This window comes from Lotus japonicus, chromosome 2, assembly GCF_012489685.1.
Source record: "Lotus japonicus ecotype B-129 chromosome 2, LjGifu_v1.2".
In the NCBI taxonomy this organism is placed as follows: Eukaryota; Viridiplantae; Streptophyta; class Magnoliopsida; order Fabales; family Fabaceae; genus Lotus; species Lotus japonicus.
The window spans coordinates 93,370,017-93,391,384 of NC_080042.1; the positions used below are offsets into that span (position 1 = coordinate 93,370,017).

Consider the following 21,368-nt stretch of genomic DNA (forward strand, 5'->3'; position numbering starts at 1 on the left):
ACAGTAGGGTAATCAAGGAGGCTACATGCCTATGTACACAGCTCTATCCTTTGGGGAAGTGGGTGACATTTATGATTTATGATTCATCATCCTTTAAGGAAACTTTGATACGCTACCGTTGAGCACACCTCCACGTATTATTATTTCTTTCTTTCTTTCGTCCTAAAAGCTTTTTGGAAGGAAAAAATAAAATATTTTGAGAATCTCTCTAACTTCATCGCTTTTCTTTCTACCATTGTCCGTCCTAAAGCACCAGGGAGGAGCATGGATGCTTCTTGTATGCTGCTGCCTGTTGAGGCTGAACATACTTGTCTTGTTTCACAGTTCTTTTAAGTCCCACACCGGTCGAGAGTAACAAAATATGAGCCTTTATAAATAGATACTTCGCATCATAGTTCGTCCCTTCGGGGACATCCGATAAAATTGGAACGATACAGAGAAGATTAGCATGGCCCCTGCGCAAGTATGACACGCACAAATCGAGAAATGGTCCAAATTTTTTGACATTTCATTTCTCTGTTGATCTTCGTCTTCTCTGCATATGCCTTCCCTTCTTCTTCCTTTTGACATTGTGCAGGCATGTTCTTACACTTCTCCTGTTTAAATTTTTGGCTATTTCTGTAACATTATTTATTTATATCTCATTCTCAACAATCGTGGTTAATATATATACACTTATTATTAGGGCAAACAAGTTTTTCAGGGCTTTTGAATCTATCACAACTTATAATCTGACAGTTTTTTAGGGCTTTTGGAGGAGATGGATACAGGGTGTTCTATAATGTATAGTAATTCAAGCAATTCCTAAGTTCGAATATGAAATTGAGGCTATTGCATGCTATGCAGTCTAATTTTCTTGGCCTTCTAACACTAATTTACAACAGAACACTTAGCATTAGGATTTCTGCCCTGCATTAGGCTTTGTAATGTACTGACAATTACTAAATCGACCCTGGAATGAAAATGTTGCTAATCTCAAGTTCAAATTATTTTAAGACCAAATAACAATTGAAAAGTTCATTAACATAACAATGAGGAATTTTTTCATTGGTTTTGCTTTACAGTTTGTTATGATGGTTGCTGCAAGTTCAGTGGGAGAGGAGCTCCTTTACTGGGCTGCTCTTCAGGTTTGTTTAGGAGTTTCTGTTCCTGGTTGTAACTGTATCTGCCAACAAATTTTGATGCAATAATTTGTGGATAAGCTTAAAATTGGGAACAATTAACAATGAAACTTGTAATTTAGGATTGAGCCATGTATAATGAATAGTCTTGAAATAATGTTGGTTTTTTCAGATGAACCTGTTGTCTAACATGAAACCATCACAGCTCACTGAACCTGTTTAATATATGCCTCACAAACAAATCTTCTAACATTAATTCATTCCACAGTTCACCGAGTTTTCATAATTTTTTTTTTTTGGAAAAATTAGCTATATTGATTGATAAAATCTCGCATCATGTGACCAACCTATTTTCATGATTGATTTGTGGAACATAGCAGAATTTTGCCCCAAGACTTGCAGAAAGGTGTTTTGGAGGCCATAGCTAGGCAAGCACTAAGCAGGAAAATTGCTTTGAAGTTGCGGAACTGGGCAAGTTGTTTCTAATCGTCCTTGTTTGTGATCTAAGTCATTAATTGTGATTGAAGAATACTAATTTTATAGGGTGTGATTGTTAGATTTATTTATGATTAACTCTCTCTTTTGTTATGTGGATTAACATTATCAATTAATTAAGATATATTTTATTTGATCATTAATATCAATTATGTGAATTATTAATTTAATTCACTTACATGTATTATGATGGATGGTAGATTAGGCTTTTGTTATTAACTGTCCTATGATGGGTTAGGTCAGTTAACTTTGCCTAATGAGGGGACCCTGGTCTCAACTGATAATATATAAACTGCTGCCCCATTAGACAGTTTATCCAGATAACGTATTATCAGGTGCAGATAGCAGTTCCACCCCTCTGATGTCTTTTCACGGTCAAACAACAGACTCACATGTATTCTTCAATTCTTTCAGGTGCACAATTCATTTTACATTATTGAATCAGAACATGCTGTAATCTGTATCTATATCTATACGATCTATTTAGGTCAATTAATTTCAGCAGTGATTTCTTTCAGGTTCCCAATTTCACAGCTAGAAGAATGAAAAGGCATGACAGAAGAACAAAGGACCTTATGAAGAGGTGTTTTCCCTTCATTTTCATTTGATCATGGAGTTCCTTCTCTTTTAGTGGCTTGTTTTCTTACTAATCACTTAATTTGAAACTCACAGAGGGCAAAGGAGAACAAGGAGAAATATGTCCTGGAAAATGGTGGCTTATAAACAGAAAAAGGAGGAGGAGGCTGCAAATCTGATGAAGGGTGAGAAGGTGTACAACTTTTTCTCTTTTATCTAGACTCTGAATATGCTGAGTCCATTTGGATAAGTTCTAGTGTGAAGCATGTTATAGAACTTTGATAAGGCAAAGTGGATTTAAACTTAAGTTCCCTTCTCTTCCGATTGTCCTACTTTTCATTTGTTATCTATACATTCTTAAAATTGTTCTATAGATGCCAATTATCTTGTTTCATCTAGTAGTGGAGTTTTAGTTCTATACTTGCTTCAAAAGTTTAAATGTTGTCCTAATGGTGATGTTGGATTCTAATTGAAGAGTAACCGACCGACATATGATATTTCTCTATTCCACAATATTTGTGTCCGGATTTTTGGCCAAGATGAACTATGTGAGTCAGACTTTTCTTATGATCAGAATTATGCAGATACATGTTTTGGTTGTGAAAGTTTATTGAAGCATTTGAGATTTGCAGATGCATTTGGTGAGAGTGGAAGGCCTGCATCAGGAGATGAAGCTGCTGCGCCTCCAAATGCTTCGCTCCAAATAGATCTTCTCTATTTAGTTATGTGAAGGTGGATGCTTCTTCTCAAGCATGCTTTCTCTGTAATGGAGCATTGGTTGTATTTGGTGCTGGATGTGGAGCATTGGTAGCATTTTTTTTGTTTCCTTATACTTTTGGACCATGTTTGGCAATAGACTTGGAGACGTAGTGGTGCCAAAGGAGTTTATTATGCAACATGTCACTACCAACGACTTTTTAGCCGTAAGTAATTACTAAAAACTGTTGGTAATACTAATTTACACAGCTTGAAATTCGTTGGTAATAGGCTTGTTGGAAATAACTACCGACGACTATATGTGAAATCGTTCGCAAATTACTGATGGTCTATGCTGTATCAATGGTCCAAGCCCCCGGTGGAGTTTTGATAGTAAAGGACATATTTGATAGAAAATTAAATCTATTTTCTGGAAATTGGAAGGATGCAATTATTAAAAAGTACTGGAAATCATAATAATGGAAGGAAAAAAGAAAATTTTCAATTTATCAAAACAAAATATATAAATAAGAATTTTTATTAACAAAAAACTGATACTCACTCATGTTGGTGTTGTTATATTAAAAAAGTCATTTTAGTTCTTTTTATAAATGAAAAACTACAAAATTAAACAAAAATCTAAAGCAGCTGGCTCACATGCTCAATTCCAACCCGTTTAACTCGCTGAGTTAAGTGAGTCGAGAAAAAAAAACATACTTAAATATGAAACTCTATTTTTACAACTTAACTCACCCAAAAAGTAGGTTGAATTGAGCTAGTTCAAGATTCGAAACTGATCTACATCTACTACACCCTCGTAAATCGACAGTGCACTCTCGATTCAGCTTTACATCACGTTAATCTTCTAGTATTGACATCTTGATGATTGATTTTATGAGGAAGTAATAAAAGGACCGTTAAGATTATATCTAAATTTTAACAAATTATTATACCACCAGTGTTTTTTTTTTCCTAACCTAAAAGCAGTTCTACAAATGTATAATTAGGAGTAGTTGGTGAGCAATTGACTTGGAAATTGGAAGTTTATGGTGCTGGCCTCCTTCCATGTCTGGGCTTTATACGGAATAATATTCTACAAGAAGCCCACTTATTCACGGTCCTCTTTTTCTTAATTTGTTCTTAAGCAAAAAGCAAGTGGGTTTCCTCTTATAGTGACTTGAGAGTTAATGCGAATCACCAAATAAGAAGTGTGATTTATATTAATCAAGTTAGTTTTATTTATATCATGTTTCTAAAATATAACGGTAGAAAGCAGAATCCGTTCTAAACTATAAGCTACAAATTATTGATGCGGACATGCGGTTGTTGGTGAATCTTACTTGTCAAATGAGCTCTTTTTTCTTGTTCTAGTTAATTTTCCTTTCTACTCCATTATATGAAGGGACATGCTTTTGAGCTCCGAGATGAATGATATTCTGCTAGAGACAGATCAGTGATATGTTGTGGTACAAGTATATTACTTTATTAGGACATGTTAGAAAGGTTTTCATATTTGATTTGAAAGTCAATAAAGATTGTATATTAGTGTATTTGAATATTATAGTGAATACTTTCGAATTGCTTCATTATAAAATATTAGAAAATAACTACTTGTCACCTTGTTCTGATGTCACTAGTTGCGGCGTTGTGGATATAGATGAACTAGAAATTCCTACCACACCACCTCAAAATTGTGTCTCTTCCATACCCCAATCTCCATCGTCGTCGCAGCACCAATCCGCCTTGTTCGGAGCTCATTTATTCTGCCATCATGAGACGCAGTACTATGAACATCAATGGTAGCGGGAATCTTGTCCCACCTGTGCCATGAAGACCACTATCCCACCATTCCCTGACGTCTCTCTTGGACCTATCTCTTCTTCTGTCTATGGCGACTCTGTAGATGAGGTTTGTTTTGGATCCGGAGAAGATTAGGTTTAAGTTAGGTTTTCGAACTCCTTTTCTCTAGGAGTATTCTCTAGGGGTAGTGTGAGGGAAAACTAGGCTTCACAGCCGAACACTTATTTTTGTCAGAATCTTCGTTTCTCTATGAGCACACGTCCGTTGTCGCAATTGATTGAACCTTCAAATGAAGAGAATGGTTGAGGAGAAGAGGGCGATGATGGAGGAGGAGAGTGCAAAAGAAGGAGATTTTTTTATAAAGGCTAGTAAATGACAATTTCATAAATCTAACTTTTTGTTCTCAACCGTTCAAATATTTAATTAATTTTTATCTGTAGCGGATAATTCAGAGGCACCGATGTCCCTCATTTTTAGAGAGACACTGTGAGCATCACCTATTTGTATTTAAAATTAATTTTGACAATACTAAATGGAACACACGCTATTAGCCATGCGGATCCACCTAATAGTATTATAGCCCCATGTGTCAATAAGGACAAATATCCTAATATATTTAGATATTGTGAGGACGATGTCTTCCGTGGGTCAGTTAAAAACTGACTCACGGTGGTACACTAGAAATTTTTTATTGTAATGTTAGTAATGCCCTTAACTTATTTTTTTTTTGACAATACTATCCTCATCTTCTCCACTCTTCTCTGGGCACTGGCACTGTTCCCCCACACATAGCTCCTTCAAACTCAAATCCACAGTTGCAACCTCTTCACCCTCACAAAGACCAGGTTGTAGCACCCAGATACCAATAACACAGAAAAATGCAATGCAATCATCAGAATCAGAAACAACAAGTGGTAGCTAGAAGGAACAATTCATAAAAGGGGATTGATTGATTTTAATTTATCAAAAAGTTTTCATTTTGAAAATTCTGAATTGTGTGTTATTTCATAAATTGAGTCACGTTGGCGGTGAAGAACGTCGTCTCCGGCGAGGAGAGGAGGAGGAGCAGCTGAGCGTGACGCTGCTTTGTGAGGTTGAGAATGACGGAGGAGGAGGAGATCTGTCTCCGCCATCAGCAGGAAGCACCGGAACCGACAGATCTGGAAGATCAACTCTTCTCTCAAGCGACCTCAGCGATGTAAGGCGAAACCAGAGGAAACGAAACGGGTTCCAATGGAAAGAAATTCACTGATTCCATAACAGGGGGAGGAATTTCGAAGAGGATGATATTGATAACCTTGTAATGCATGTTATGTAAATAGGATTCAGACAGTTCAATCTAAGCCCCAGCGTGTTGTTGTTTTGTTCTTCCAACAAGAATCTATGGTTTTCTGAACTCTAACTTGTTCTTGTTTTTCTCTTTGGTTAGAGCATAACTCTTCACTGGAAGTTTTGGTATGTGGCGGCTTTGGTGCTTGGTGGTTCAGTTGATTCAGCAAATAATGAGGGTTTGGGGGACAAGGATATTCTAGTAATTTGATATCTTTAATCCTAACCGTTGAATTTAAAATAATATATCAAATGGTGAATTTTAAACTGTATCACCGTGGTTCAGTTTTCAACTGTCCCACTGAAGCCAAAACCTATTGTGAGGGCTAGGACCTGCTGAAATTTGAAACGTGATGAAATTATCATTCTTGCCCTTGGTGCAATCGTGCCTCACTTGACACTTTTATAATTATTTAATATGTAAAATATTAATTATATGAAAAGTAATATCGATCACATGAATTTATTTTTTCTTAACTAAAGTATCTCACAACCAGTAGCTTATTACCTCACAATTAACGAATGAAGCGTAGGGACGTTCAAAAAGAAAAAAAGTATTAAGCGTAGGGAATACTAAAATGTTTCCGATCACAAAAATTGAGAACCAAATTTTATTCATACTTTATAGATAAAAAGCATATTAAGTTTTTTATATCTATTTGATCAAGTTTTTGAATCATAAAATGGCACATGTATATATTTTTTTTAAATTCAACTATAAATTCACAGCATGCTTATTTTCAAAAATAGTACACACTTTTTTTTTTTTAATGATTTCACTTAGTAATGTTTGAATAAAGAACTTAATAAAAACTAACCGGTAATTAGTTCAAGTGATATATTTTTAATTCTTCAGTCTTCTTAAGCAAAGTCCTGAGTTCGCCCCAAAAAGTAATACAAGGCTTACACAAAAAAAAGAATACTTGATTGATGAAAATGATATAATGGACTTATTTTTCATTTTCTTTTCTCTTATACATGTTCTCGTTATTTTTCTTTACAAAAATTATTGTAGACACATATATAATGTAGTTTTCGATATAAGTTATATTAATGTAAAAATCCATCATACAAAAAAAAAATTAGTTCACTTTTTTACCTCAAAGTCATATTGCCTCCTCTTAACACACTTTCATCAACAAATATCCAAACATAAATGGAGATACTCAAATTTCATAGAGAAAGAATTTTAGAATATATTTATAATTATTGTGATGTTTAATCTAATACAAAATGAAGAGAGATAAAATGAATAAAGGACGAGTATTAGTAATCCTCACTTAAACACTCTTTTTCAATAAATAAAATGTTGCAATGCGGTAAATAAATTATACCCTAAAAGAATGATAAAATAAGTTTAAATCTCTAGAAATCAATTTATTGGAAGAGATAAGCAATCATATTCAATTTAATAGAACTCACATGAATTTCAAAAGATCAATAAAATAATATTAAAAAAAAGTGTTGCGGATGCGATAAGATATAAGACATAATTTAAATACATGGGAACTTAATCCGTCGAGTAAGACCATTATGATCCGAGTAATGATATATTCACACCCCCACTTTCTCTCTTATCTGATTTTCACACATTTTTCTTCCTCTCTTTTTTTGTATTTTCTGTCAAATCACAAATCCTATAACTCATTTTTTTTTTCTTTTCCAATTTATATAAGGTGAGGTGGAAATGAGATGTTTAAACAACATTATTCATTATGACCCATTAAGCTCTTTTCTTTTTCTTTTTGTCATGTTCTCTCACAAATTGACAAAAGTAACAAAACTCTCCTTAATTCCATTCAAATATATATTTAAGGCAGCTTAGTTTAAGATAAGAGAAGGCGACAAGCCTAAGTGGAGTTTACTCGGTGAAATCGGAGACTCTGGATTTCACCGGGACCACCGTGTTGAACTAGCCTTTGCACCATTCTTCACTTCCCTTTCCCTTTCCGACCCCGCCACTCACTCTCTCTCCCAATCCTTCTCCGCCACCACTTCAATTCCCCAGTCAACTCACCATCCTTCAAATTCAACAACCTCGTTCCCTTTTCCGAACCCCTTCTGAACTCAGCTCTACTCTGAACGCATTCTTCCATGAACGGTATTCCCAAACACGAGCGCCGATGGGCGTCCGACACCGTTCCGGAGAAAGTACCATTCCGAAGCACCGGAACTTCGCCGGGAACTGACACCAGTTCAGTCACCGGCGAGTACGTTGAGGTCACTCTCGACCTTCAAGACGATCACACCATCGTTCTCCGCGGCATTGAGCCGGTCACTGTCAATATCGTCGACGACGGTGTCGCCACGAGCGGGAACGGAACTCCGGCGTTGTCGCCGACGATCAGGAGAAGCTCCTCCAACAGGTTTCGCCAGTTCTCGCAGGAGCTGAAAGCCGAGGCGGTGGCCAAGGCGAGGCAATTCTCGCAGGAGCTTAAGGCGGAGCTACGACGGTGGAGCCACGGCGGGTCTGAAACGGCGGTGGTTGCTCGAGATCTTCGGAAGCAGCGCGCTCAGCTTGACCGGAATCGGTCCGGTACTAAGAAAGCGCTTCGCGGATTGAAATTCATCAGCGGCAAATCCAACGGCGTTGATGCCTGGAACGAGGTGCGGAGCAATTTCGATAAACTTGCCAGAGACGGTTATCTCCATCGCAACGATTTTGCCCAATGCATAGGTTTCCAAAATTTGATTCCAGATTCTTCTGCATGTGCATTTAATCATTTCAGTTTCATCAATAATCCAATGCATTTTCACTCCATGATTTCAATCTGTGTTAATTTTGAAGGAATGGGGGATTCTAAGGAGTTTGCTCTGGAATTATTCGATGCTCTGAGTCGAAGACGAAGATTGAAGGTTGAAATGATCAACCGGGAGGAGCTTTACGAGTTCTGGTCGCAAATTACCGATCAAAGTTTTGATTCGCGGCTTCAGATCTTCTTCGACATGTAATCACTGATTATCTATTTTATTTCTAAAGCTATAATTTAATTTAATTAGGTGCAATTTATCTTTCCGATATTAAAAAAAATGTTATTCATCTTCACAGGGTGGACAAGAACGAAGATGGAAGAATCACAGAGGAAGAAGTTAAAGAGGTAAGCCACTAATATGTTTTTCAATTTCTCTACTAAATGTTCTCCTTTTAAATTTTTTTACACTTTATTTCCTTTTTTATAGCAATTTAAATAGATGAAGTTAGGAGAATAACTTATTAAATTTTTTATTAAATTTTTTTTTGAAATGTATTTATTAAATTTTTTAACTGTTGAGTCACTTGTTACAAAAATGTTTAATAATCAAATGAAAGCAACCAAGGGTTTGGTGAGCTTGATTACACATTAAATGAAGTAGCATAAATTTTTCAATGTGTATCGGTGGATATATTTTATAATAAAATTAATTAGTACTGTTAAAGCTGTTGTTGTTTTGATGGTCCACATTCAAGAGCCACAGTGAACCAGGTCTCACTTCCTTGGTCACACTGACAGATGATGCACTTTTCTTTTTCTGATTATACTCCAATTTGTTTCAGAATTTAAATTGAGTCGTTTTCAATGGGGTAGGTGGGGGTATAGTCGTCATTTTATTATAAACATTTTTTTGTCCTGATCTACATACTATAGGGTTTAAAATAGTAAATGCAATCAGACTCAGTCATAAAACCGTCAAATAAATATTTTTTCAACACAATCTCTCATTAATTAATTGATTGGAATTCATGTAGGTCTCATTAAATTGCAAGTGAAGCCCATATTTTTAGTGGATTTCATATGAATTTCAATCGATAAATGAGAGAATAGTGAAAATAGAGTGTAGTGAGTGTTGTTATCATTTTTCATTCAATTAATAACTGGTTTATATGCTTCATTTTTCCCAATGTTGCTTTTAGTAATTTTATATTTAAAGTGATTGCAATTTATTTTATTCAAGCAACATTTACTCTTTGAAACTTCAATCGTACATGTCATTCCATAACATAAATTTATTTTATCAATCTTTTATTTTTGAAACTTTATTTTATCAATCTTAGTTATATTAACTTAATTTTACCAAACTTTAAAATCAACACACCATTGTCTTTGTCTCTTTGATTAAAGCTTTCAAAAAGAAAAATATATGTTAGATACCACAAATTCATCCACATTCGCAGAGAGATAAGAATAGAAGAGAAAATAAAGTGATGTGTTAGGACTTAGGAATGTAAGAGAAATATAGAACGGGAAAATGAGATGTGAATGTTGTTGGGAAACAAATAAAACACAACCGGAAACTCCAAAACCGGAGAAAAAACCACCGTTGTTGTTGGGAAACAACACAGCTGAAGAAAAATAAAACACAACCGGAAACTCCAAAACCGGAGAAAAAACCACCGTTGTCTAAACCGACAACCAGAGAAATATCACTATGTGAAAATTGTTACAACACATAGACTTCTCTCACTCTCACCCCAATGCCCCAGTACAACCACACTCTCGCAAAGCAAATATTAAACTAAGTCAGATATAAGCTTAAAGTGCTAATGACTGGTGCATCTAAAAACAAAGAACCTAGGTCCAATATATAGCCTTGGTCTCCCCTTTGCTTCACCACACTAAGCGATGTGGGGCTTCTCCAATAGCTAATTTTTAACCTCCTTCTTTATTTTAGAAACTTGGCAATGTGGGACTTGACAATCAACCCCAACAAATGTATATTTAGTTATTTACCTGCAAGAGATATAATCTCACAAACTTTTCCACACCCTACTCTATCCAACACCTTCTGCATGAAAATGTTTATTTGTGAAACTAAATAACATTCCTCTTTAAAATTAATGTGTTTGGTTTTCAGTTGAAATAACATTTGAGGGACATATTTGGTTTTCCAAGACAGTTTTTTCAACTGAGCACAGTTGTTGGATTAAGTAAAAGCACATTAACATCAAATTCCCATCAAATTCAATGGACAATGATACACACTTTCATTAATCAATGTTATATCTCATTTTATTTCCAGATCATCATGCTAAGCGCTTCAGCCAATAAGTTATCCAGATTGAAGGAGCAGGCCGAAGAGTATGCAGCTCTAATTATGGAAGAGTTAGACCCTGAAAGACTGGGTTTCATTGAGGTGGGAATTCTCCACTTACGATAATAAATCTGATTTTTTTAAATAATACGTGCATTGCATACAGTATATTCTAATTCTGCAATATATTTGGGTCATAAAAAACAATTTGGTAACATCAATTCTAAAAATAACGAAGTGCAATAAATATTTTGTTCAACTATTCTTAAAACTTTAAAAATCAGTTCTAAAGGCAGATGCTAACAAAGCTGATAGCTTGTCTAAGGTCATACGTGGTAGACATTATTGTTTGATCCACTCAGTGTTTTGGTTTCTTTAGCTAAATTTGTTTTGTTGTCTGAATGAATTAGGTAATGAGGTTAAATCGGTCAATGGCAGTCTGTTACTTGTAATGCAGTTAGTCAAATTAGTTAGAAATGACATTTATTGACAATTAAATCAGTTGGTTGTATAGTTAGTGAGAAATTGATTGATTACAGTTGTATAAATGCAATACATTCTTTGATTGATTGAGTTAGCAACAAACAATTTTCTCACTAAAGTAACCCTTATAAGTTATAAATGGTAAGACAGTAACCACTGGCTCCTACCTTAATGGTGAATAACTCTCATTTTTAGCTAACTTGACTAATTGCACATGAAGGCAACTAACTGAACTAACCTCATAACAATGAAATTACCTAATCATATCTAATATTCTCCCTCAAATAAGAAAGTAGATATCCAAATTTCCCAATTCGCTTATCAATTTGAGAAATATGACCAATGAAGATTCTTTATGTGCTTGAAACTTTGGAAAGGGAATGGTAGTTCTGTACAGCGCATGTGGCTGTGGAAGTGTTGTAGACATAATCTTGTAAGCAGGCAGGGATTTTGGAAACTATACTGAATTTTGTAGTTGGGTTGATTGGGATGAAGTAGGAGGGTGTACGAGGATTGAATTTGTTTTTGCTTACCAAAAAATACGAGGATTGATTTTTTTAATAGTCCAAAGACTCGAAATGAGGAATAATTAGGCTCCTTATGATAGGGTGTTTGATTGATTAGGAATGTGACAATGTTTAAGAAGTCTCCCCAAATCTATTTGGAACCTGAGATTGCTACAGTAAAGATCTGGCTACATTCAAAAACTGTTGATGCTTCCTCTCTACCATTGAGTTTTTCTCAGGCTATTGCACATGAGAATTGATGAGTTGTTCCACTTTACTGTGGTAATTCAGAATAACCAAAGCTCCTTGGCATTGTCAAAATAAAACTTCTAGATGACTTTGCAAAATTAGGTTTGAATTATCCTAGAAAAGTTAGTGATAACCTGTGTGGCTTTGGATTTTGCATTCAAAAGCCTAGAAGAGTTTAAAATGTAATTATGTTGATTTTAGTTTAGTAGAACAACTTATGATATTTGTTATTGAAAATCACATGTTGCTTCATGAAAAAAAATATATAATATGGTTTGATGAGATTCTATAATGAAATTATAAAACCAAAAAGTATGTATTAAAAATATTCAAAGTTAAATATATATGAATGCATAATTAATCTTAGAAATAAAATTAAAAAATATAGAAGGGGCTGTTTCCTGACATACATTTTCTAATATGGACCATGCCATGCGAGTTTTTTTACTGCTTCCTCAACTAACCTAAAGGTATATCTTAATCAAGACGCATGCGCACGGGGTGCATGCTCTTGTTCTTGGATAATATGGTTAATAATGCATAGGGATCTCATGTTAAAATATCTTTCACATAGAGGAGTCAACCTCTGATAGTTTTCCGGCATTTTTATGATCATTATGTTACTGCAGCTATGGCAATTGGAGACACTTCTGTTACAAAAGGACACATATTTCAACTACAGCCAAGCTCTAAGCTACACAAGTCAAGCTTTGAGCCAGAACCTGCAAGGACTAATGATGAGAAGTCCGATACGTAGGATGAGCCGGAGGTTGCTCTACTATTTGCAAGAAAATTGGAAGAGACTGTGGATTTTAACATTGTGGATTTTCATAATGATTGGGCTGTTTACTTGGAAGTTCATTGAGTACAAGCGAAAGGATGCTTCTCATATCATGGGTTACTGTCTACTCACAGCCAAAGGTGCGGCTGAGACCCTGAAGTTCAACATGGCACTTATACTCTTGCCCGTGTGCAGAAACACCATAACTTGGCTCAGGTCTACCAAGCTGGCTTACGTTGTACCTTTTGATGATAACATCAACTTTCATAAGGTACGCATCACACTACACCACTAGGAAATTAACATTTTGAATGCTCATTTACAAGTATGCTAGAGGCGCCAACTAAAATCTTAGAATTTGACTCTAGATAGAGGATAAAGTGATTGCAATTTTAGCAATATCGTAATGTCTTGTTGTGGATGGCCACCATTGTAAGATTGTTGTGTAATTTCTTGCTATGGATGCTTGCAGACAATTGCCGCGGCCATAGTGATTGGAGTTATACTTCACGCCGGGGATCACCTTGCTTGTGATTTTCCCAGACTTGTAAATTCCCCTCAAGATAAATATAATAAGTATTTGAATGGCGTATTTGGCGATCATAAACCCAGTTACGGAGACCTTGTTAAAGGGGTTGTGGGTGTGACTGGAATTTCGATGGTGTTTTTTATGGCAATATCATTTATACTTGCAACAAAATGGTTCAGGAGAAATATCATTAAGCTGCCTAAACCATTTAATAGGCTCACTGGTTTCAATGCATTCTGGTATTCACACCATCTATTTGTCATTGTCTATATCCTGCTCATCATTCACGGTTTAAATCTTAAACTTGTGCACGGACGGTTCCATCAAACGGTATGTAACTTGTGGTATCAGATTTCAATTATTGAGGAGCATTATCAAATTTTCTTTCCTTACAGTTGTCTGTGATTAATTGACACATTTATTTCTGTCTTCAGACATGGATGTATGTTGCAGTTCCAGTTTTACTTTATGCGGGAGAAAGAACACTCAGATTCTTACGGTCTGGTTTCTCCACAGTCCGTCTTATAAAGGTGAGCATGAAAAAGGAAATTCTTGCTAATGAGTGCCACCAAGATACTACTTAAAAATTTAAGAAAGAAAAATAATATATTGAAAAGTACAATATTTAATATACATACACCATTATATTCTATACCTTTCTTTCAATGTCTAATCAGCCTTTTTAGGACATTCATCAACATTTGTTATAGGATAAAAATAGCGTTAGGCGTTTTACTTGTTTTGCTCACAATTGCTCTGAGCTAAATTTTGTGCATCCAAAATGAAGAATGCTAAAAAATTCAGGGACCAGAACCATCACTATTTACATTAAGCTGAAAAATCTTGCAAATCGATCTTACAGATCTTTCATTCCTCGTGTGGAAAACATTTTAGGTTGCAATTTATCCTGGAAATGTTCTCACATTGCAAATGTCGAAGCCACCCCAATTTCGTTACAAGAGTGGACAATACATGTTTATTCAATGTGCTGCTGTTTCTCCATTTGAGTGGTGAGTTGCAATTTTAAATTTTCAACATTATTCTGCAGTAGTTATAATAAATTATAGGACTTTTTAAAATTCAAGTACTTGTATTATTTATACACCCACTTTTTTTTCATCTCACATTCACTTCCTCTCTTCTTTCTATCCCTCTTTTTATTTATTTATTAGCATATCAAATTATCAATCATAGCTTACTTTATTATCTATAATAGTTCACTAACTTTACATGAGCTACATCCCTCTTACTTTTTCATCCCTCTTTAAATTTAGATGTGTCCACCCAGTTGGCATTATTTTCCTCAAAATTCTTACCCCCTCTATAAATTCAGCTATTCACAAAACAGTCCCAAAGATATTGAAAAGGAAGGAAAGTGGAGTGATTACACCTTTTACCAATAGTTATAATTTTGTTTGTTTCGACCGGAGCATTTTTACTAGCAGCATCTAACAATACAATGTACTCATGACAGGCATCCTTTTTCTATTACCTCAGCCCCTGACGATGACTACCTGAGTGTTCACATACGGCAACTGGGAGATTGGACGCAGGAGCTTAAAAGGGTATTCTCTCAGGCCTGTGAGCCTCCTGTAACTGGGAAGAGCGGGCTTCTAAGGGCTGATGAGACCACCAAGAAAAGGTACGTGATGGGCCTGCCTGATTTTTTTGCCATGCAACGTTGTCCTCAAGACCCATAATTTATGCTCAGAGTGCTGCCATCTTCTTGCTCTTGATACAGTTTACCCAAGCTTAGAATAGATGGACCTTACGGTGCGCCAGCTCAGGACTATACAAAATATGATGTCCTGTTACTTGTCGGTCTAGGAATAGGAGCCACACCTTTTATCAGCATTCTAAAAGATCTTCTCAACAACATTATCAAAATGGAGGAGCTAGCGGTGAGTTTTAGCGCAAGAAGTGATGGATTATGTTTAAAACTCTGATCATTACATGAAGGTCTTCATTACAGTATAATATTGTGGAACTTTGGAAGTAACAAACTTGTTATATTCAGGATTCGGTCTCTGGTTCAAGTAGATGTTCAGACCTCAGCATTGGGAGCACAGATTCACCATCTCTGAATAGAACTTCTCCTAAACGGAAGAAAACACTGAAGACCACCAACGCTTATTTCTACTGGGTAACTAGAGAACAAGGCTCTTTCGACTGGTTTAAAGGGGTCATGAATGAAGTTGCTGAACTTGATCAAAGGGTATTAATTTTCACTCACTATTTATTTATCTTGCTAACTCTTCCTCTTGAAGAATTCTTGCTATTCCTTAATTCTGCTTCCGTAAGGATAATAATTCCTATTAGTTTAAAAAAAATGGATAATTACTATTCACATTAGCTAATGTTCAATGTCTCAAATGTGGACTTCAGGGTGTTATTGAGATGCACAACTACTTGACAAGCGTATACGAGGAAGGCGATGCCAGATCCGCCCTCATCACCATGGTACAAGCACTCAACCATGCTAAAAATGGTGTTGATGTTGTTTCTGGGACCAGGGTAAGCCTTTGATATTTTTGCCATTGACCTACCCTTTATGTGTTTAAGTAGATTTCATATCTTAGTTTGCCTCTTTGAATCACTATCAGGTCCGAACTCATTTCGCAAGGCCTAACTGGAAGAAGGTTTTCTCTAAATTGAGTTCTAAGCACTCCAATGGACGAATAGGTCAGTCACCAGTCAAATTAACCTCCAACAAGCATATGTTTGAGGAATTTGTTTATATCTTCTACTGACATTGTGATTGCTTAATTCATCTTAGGGGTATTTTATTGCGGTGCTCCAGTTCTGGCGAAAGAACTAAGCAAGCTCTGTTTCGAGTTCAACGAAAAAGGTCAAACAAAATTCGAGTTCCACAAGGAGCATTTTTAAGGAATGTAGATGGAGCATTCCCATCTATGCCTGGTGTTAACACAAGTACATTTGCAGCTTGGGGTTGCAAGATTATAAGATTGTGTTCAATAAGCTAAAACCTTGTCAATAGAAGGTGAGGCATTGTACATACCGGCCAATTCATCACACATGTGGCGGCGGCGAAAAGGAGATTACTCCTACTGCTCCTGCAGCAGTGTTGGATACATAACTGGCAGATACATCCATAGTATAGGATATTGACAGTTTTGAAAGTGATAAAAAGAAGTATACATAGTGGAATAGAGGTCAACTTCTAAAGCTATAGTTTCTTAGGAGATTTTTTTTTAAATGTTATAAAACATTAAATTATATTACTATTTTTAAAGATTTGCATTAAAAATCATGAAGGTAACAAAATATATGTTATCATGATTTTTTTTATAAATCTTTGAAAATATGCATCAAATAAAAATAAAATGCATTCTGAGATTAATCTTTCTAGAATGTCGAGGGTGAGACCGGTGATTCGCCCCTTCTTCCACCGGTTGGATTTCATACCCAGAAAGATACTGTACATGAGACTGGTGTAGACTGTAGAGTATAGTGTGTAGTTCTTCAATTTCCAAAGTATTTTCTCCTCTCTCTTTTTTTTTTAAAAAAAATCTCAATATAAAGGAAAAGTAGCTGTTTACCTGAATTGCGAAATGAGTAAGCAATTAAAGTGGAGTAAATGGTTTGGTGTCCGGAATTTTTTGGATAAGGGAGTGATCTTGGTTCAATGCATAAAAAATCTGTAGACTCAAAAAGTACTTGTAGAGACATTTTTATCTAATATGTTACAATTTTCCTCTCTTTGATAGGATGATAAATATTATCAAGCAAGAACTCCAATTTCTAATTTAAAAAAATTAAGTTAAAATAAAAAAGAAAAGTTGCATTAATTTTCTGGTCAACCTCATGGAGATCCAAGTCTTGAATCAACCTCTGCTAGTGTAGGTCTAGCTTGCTTGCACCAAAAGTCACCAAGTATGATCAGTCATAGGAGGGATTGCCATAAGCATGGATGCTTAATAAAATCCCAGAGTTGAGAAGCCACAATCTAAAAAGCTTGATAATTGTCTTAGTTGTTCTCTATGAGAACTTGTGAGAAATTAGTCTCATAAAAGGTGTATAACCTTTATGAATGAGGAAAATACAAAAGAAAAGCTCTTTCAAATTCGTGCACTCTCAATAAGCAATAAATCTCTAATGAACCAATATACAAGTCCAAAACCCATGAATCATACTGGCCAGAATACAAGCCCTAAGCTCAATTCTAACTCTAAATAGAATCATATACAAGTTCAAAACAAAACAAACCAAAGCGAAAAGGTTCAAAATAAAGAAAATACGATACTAGCAATACCAATGTATATGAAAATCATGTCTTGAGCAATGATCTCAATAAGTCTTCTAGTGTGATTCCTCTCATTTTCATGAATATATCATAACCTCTCTAAAAAAACAAAAAATACAATATATATATATATATATATATATATATATATATATATATATATGATGTATCATGTGAGAAAGATGTTCTTCTGTGAGAACATGAGAATAAATCATGACTGTTAGATCTAATCATGAACGGTCCAGATTAAGACATTAAGTCATGTGAGTTTTTAAGAAAATCACATGACTTTTTTAAGTGATCATGTGAGCATTAAATTGTTTTAATCTGGACCGTTCATGACATGATCTAACGGTCATGATTTATTTTCATTTTCTCACATAAGAACATCTTTCTCATATGATACATCCCTATATATATATATGGCTACCAGGAGAGTGAGATCTCCCTACAAATGACACCCTCTAATTAAAGGGAACATTCTAGAAATAAAAGTTTAACAATAAATTAAACAAAATATAATAAAATTTGATCAAAGTCTTCAGCCATTTGGCTTAGAAACTGATTTGATTGGGTCTATTGTGAGTAGGAATAAGAATCACAATAAGAGGTTGGTCACAATTATGTGAAAAAACTTATATGATAGTAGGTTTGGATCAATTTTTTTATTTTTAAAATCAATTCTAAAACATAGAAACTACTCAAAAATGTTTCGCTCATAATTAATTATTGTATTATAATCAGTTGTAGATGAATTTTCAAAAATGCACATACATGTACCGAGTATCTTTTGAGTGTCAAATTAATTGATATTAAAAATATAAGTTTATCCAAATATGCTATTAACTCCCCTTATTAAAATTGATTTTATCCTGATCCCAAAACGGGTCTAACTTTTACTTCAATTTTTATAAATACGTTACCGGTGCACATAATATAAAATCAGAATCGTATGAACTAAGTTAGATCATCACAAGTTAAATTAGATTTAATGTTATGAAGTTGTAACTGAAAATCAACTTAGAGAATTAAAACTGTTCAATCAAAGTAAAGCTCTATGCAAGTAGTCACAAAAAAAAAAAGATAAAGAACAGAACAGAAGAGCGTAACAGTCAGAGCAGCAGTGTAACAAACTAAAAAATGTTATCAACATTGAACACCCTGAATTGCTTTGGATGTCAAGTTTAGATCCATAGAACAAGCCATTTCTACAATCTTTCTCCTGTTGATCATCTTCAGCAGATGAACCGTACCACTAAATTTAGCATAGCTTCTGAGATTCAATGTCCCTGAATTAATATCACTTGAAAGATTCCCAGTAACAGGGACCTTAGCGAAACTCACGTTCACAGAAACATTCATTTCTCTGCTTCCTCTGCCATTCACCCTGTCACCATGGATTTTCCTTTCACCAACCCTGATACCTGCATACAGAACACTCACTCTGCTATTCTCAAAACTGAAGCCACCGTAATTTGGGTTCTTGATACTAAGATGGTACGTGATCACAGTCGCGTTGAAGGAAGAGCTGTTGATGCAACTGATTTGGTTCAACGTAGCTGATCTTAATTTGAGCTGTGGATTCCTCACACGCAATATGGATGCAAAAACCAACAGAATTGCACAGCAGAAGACGAAGAATGCGAAAACGAATACGAAACATTTGCTGCTTCGTTTTTCTTGTTGGACAGGCTTGTACATGGCAGTTTCTTGATGATATCGTAACCAGGAATTTTTGGTCTGAATATTGTGTGCCATTTGTGTATAAGGATTGAGTTGAGAAAGAGGGAAATTGGTGTTTTCAGTTATAGAAGCTGAAAGGAGGAGTTGAGGAATTTATTACTTGAATGAAAGGTATGTTAATAGCGAAAATACTAATAGCATGATGGTATGAGTTTGAGTTCATGTGACTATGTGAGTAAACTCCATTTGTAATGTAGAAACTAACGCGTCATCTAACGTCTCAATCTAAATTTTCTTATTATTATATATATATTGATCATCAACATTATTAATTGATTATTTGTGCACTTCAAAATTAGTACTCGGTATTACTTAGTAATTTAAATAAGGACCTAATATCTGTTGTAAATCTTTCTTTCCAGCGAGTACTAAGCTAATTAGTTTCCATTTGTTAATCTTTCCAGCTGAGTTTTGGAATCAAATTAAACACAAGTGGCTGGCTAGCTAGCTCAGCCAACCGAAAGCTACCAGCGCCATGTGGAAAGCCTTTATGTGACACTGCACTGCACTGGCCTGTTTTCGTCGGGAAATGTTTGGACACACAGGACCATGAAATTTCACTACAAAAAAAAATTTAGGGTCATTTGTACAACTCCCAATTATTTGGACAAGTTCAAGTATATATAGGTAACAGATTTTTTTTTTGGTCGATGTAGATAACAGATTTGAATGATCCCTTTTTTTTTTAATTCAATGAAATAAAAAATGTAGTCGGGTTCCTGGGCTTTTTACAGCTAAAATAAGTGGCACAATAAACATATAAGGCCCATTTATGTTACTAGCTTAAAAAAAATTGATAAATATAGTGACCAAAAAAAAAAAAAATTGATAAATATATTGACAATTTTTTTTTAATAAATATAGTTGCTGAACATTAGTCAGCCGAGTAATGTTACTTACACACCTCTCTTTTGAGGTGGAAGAGGTGGAATGATGAGAGAGATAGGAAGAAAAGGAAAAGTAAGAGAGAGAAAGTATGAGATGTGATAGATGGTAAGAGGAGAGAGATATAAACAAAAAGAGGTGGAAATGAAGTGTTTTAAAAATGAGGTGTGTATATATCATTACTCTTAGTCAGCCTGGCTTTAACATTTGAAATTTTGAATAGTGAAACTCATTATGAAAGTGTAATACATACACCCTTCAATTCACTTTATCACCGAATAATGTTACTCACACACCTCTCTTTTGAGGTGTGTGAGGTGAAATGATGAGAGGGATAGGAAGAAAAGAAAAAGTAAGGGAGAGAAAGTATGAGATGTGATAGATGGTAAGAGGAGAGAGATAGAAACAAAAAGAGGTGGAAATGAAGTGTTTTAAAAATGAGGTGTGTATATATCATTACTCCTTTATCACCCTAAAATAAGTTTGTTGTCTGGAACTTGAACTACTCGAAGCGAAAAATTTACACTTTTTGACTTTTATCTCGATTATAAAACTTTTTACTAACGAAAACTCATGTTCTGAAAGTTAAAATTATGCAAGAAAAATTAATTCTTATTTTGAATTTAAGTTCAAGTGCAAATGTAAATATGTATATAAAATATGTAAATAACATTTTTTATTTAAGGGTATTTTAGTAATTAAAAGAAGTTATTTGGTGTGTGAAAAACAACACCACACTTCTTAACATTTCATTTTTACCTTCACCTTAGGTAAATGAAAAGAGAAAATGGAGAAATAAGTGATATGATGTATGATGTGACAGAAAATGCAGAGAAAAATATGAAGAAATATATGTAAAAATGAGATGAGTGATAAAGTGAACTTGAAGAGTGTATGTATT

General features: G+C 34.9%; 2 protein-coding genes, 1 long non-coding RNA gene and 1 other non-coding gene across 6 annotated transcripts; 3 read left to right on the top strand and 1 right to left on the bottom strand.

Annotated features, from left to right (window-relative positions):
- The first annotated feature begins 398 nt into the window (after positions 1-398).
- Positions 399-501, top strand: LOC130741490 (U6 spliceosomal RNA). Its single transcript, XR_009020386.1, has one exon. It is a non-coding gene; the product is annotated as a U6 spliceosomal RNA (small nuclear RNA).
- Positions 502-1,061: 560 nt separating this feature from the next.
- LOC130735886 (uncharacterized) lies at positions 1,062-3,194 on the top strand. 3 transcript variants are annotated; one of them, XR_009018591.1, is made up of 6 exons: positions 1,062-1,127; positions 1,502-2,030; positions 2,135-2,199; positions 2,289-2,385; positions 2,668-2,740; positions 2,825-3,194. It is a non-coding gene; the product is annotated as an uncharacterized LOC130735886 (long non-coding RNA). The 3 variants fall into 3 exon arrangements; XR_009018593.1 differs by having other exon boundaries at positions 2,289-2,377; XR_009018592.1 differs by lacking the exon at positions 2,668-2,740.
- A 4,647-nt stretch (positions 3,195-7,841) lies between these two features.
- LOC130741207 (respiratory burst oxidase homolog protein A-like) lies at positions 7,842-16,812 on the top strand. The gene is made up of 14 exons (XM_057594032.1): positions 7,842-8,694; positions 8,806-8,965; positions 9,067-9,115; positions 11,016-11,129; positions 12,895-13,317; positions 13,519-13,905; positions 14,010-14,105; positions 14,470-14,585; positions 15,050-15,217; positions 15,317-15,476; positions 15,593-15,790; positions 15,961-16,089; positions 16,179-16,257; positions 16,352-16,812. Exons 1-14 carry the CDS (start codon positions 8,112-8,114, stop codon positions 16,459-16,461), a joined length of 2,772 nt encoding a protein of 923 aa, XP_057450015.1. The 5' UTR covers positions 7,842-8,111; the 3' UTR covers positions 16,462-16,812.
- A 2,036-nt stretch (positions 16,813-18,848) lies between these two features.
- Positions 18,849-19,660, bottom strand: LOC130735887 (late embryogenesis abundant protein At1g64065). Its single transcript, XM_057587759.1, has one exon. It carries the CDS (start codon positions 19,595-19,597, stop codon positions 18,986-18,988), a length of 612 nt encoding a protein of 203 aa, XP_057443742.1. The 5' UTR covers positions 19,598-19,660; the 3' UTR covers positions 18,849-18,985.
- Between the last annotated feature and the right edge of the window lie 1,708 nt (positions 19,661-21,368).

What these genes read in the sequence shown, in the direction of transcription:
- LOC130741207 (XM_057594032.1), top strand. Translation starts at nt 8,112, where the DNA reads ATGAACGGTATTCCCAAACACGAGCGCCGATGGGCGTCCGACACCGTT. An exon ending in CTTCAGATCTTCTTCGACAT is followed by an intron (nt 8,966 to 9,066) that starts GTAATCACTGAT and finishes TCATCTTCACAG; the next exon opens with GGTGGACAAGAACGAAGATG. An exon ending in ACGGACGGTTCCATCAAACG is followed by an intron (nt 13,906 to 14,009) that starts GTATGTAACTTG and finishes TTCTGTCTTCAG; the next exon opens with ACATGGATGTATGTTGCAGT.
- LOC130735887 (XM_057587759.1), bottom strand. Translation starts at nt 19,597, where the DNA reads ATGGCACACAATATTCAGACCAAAAATTCCTGGTTACGATATCATCAA.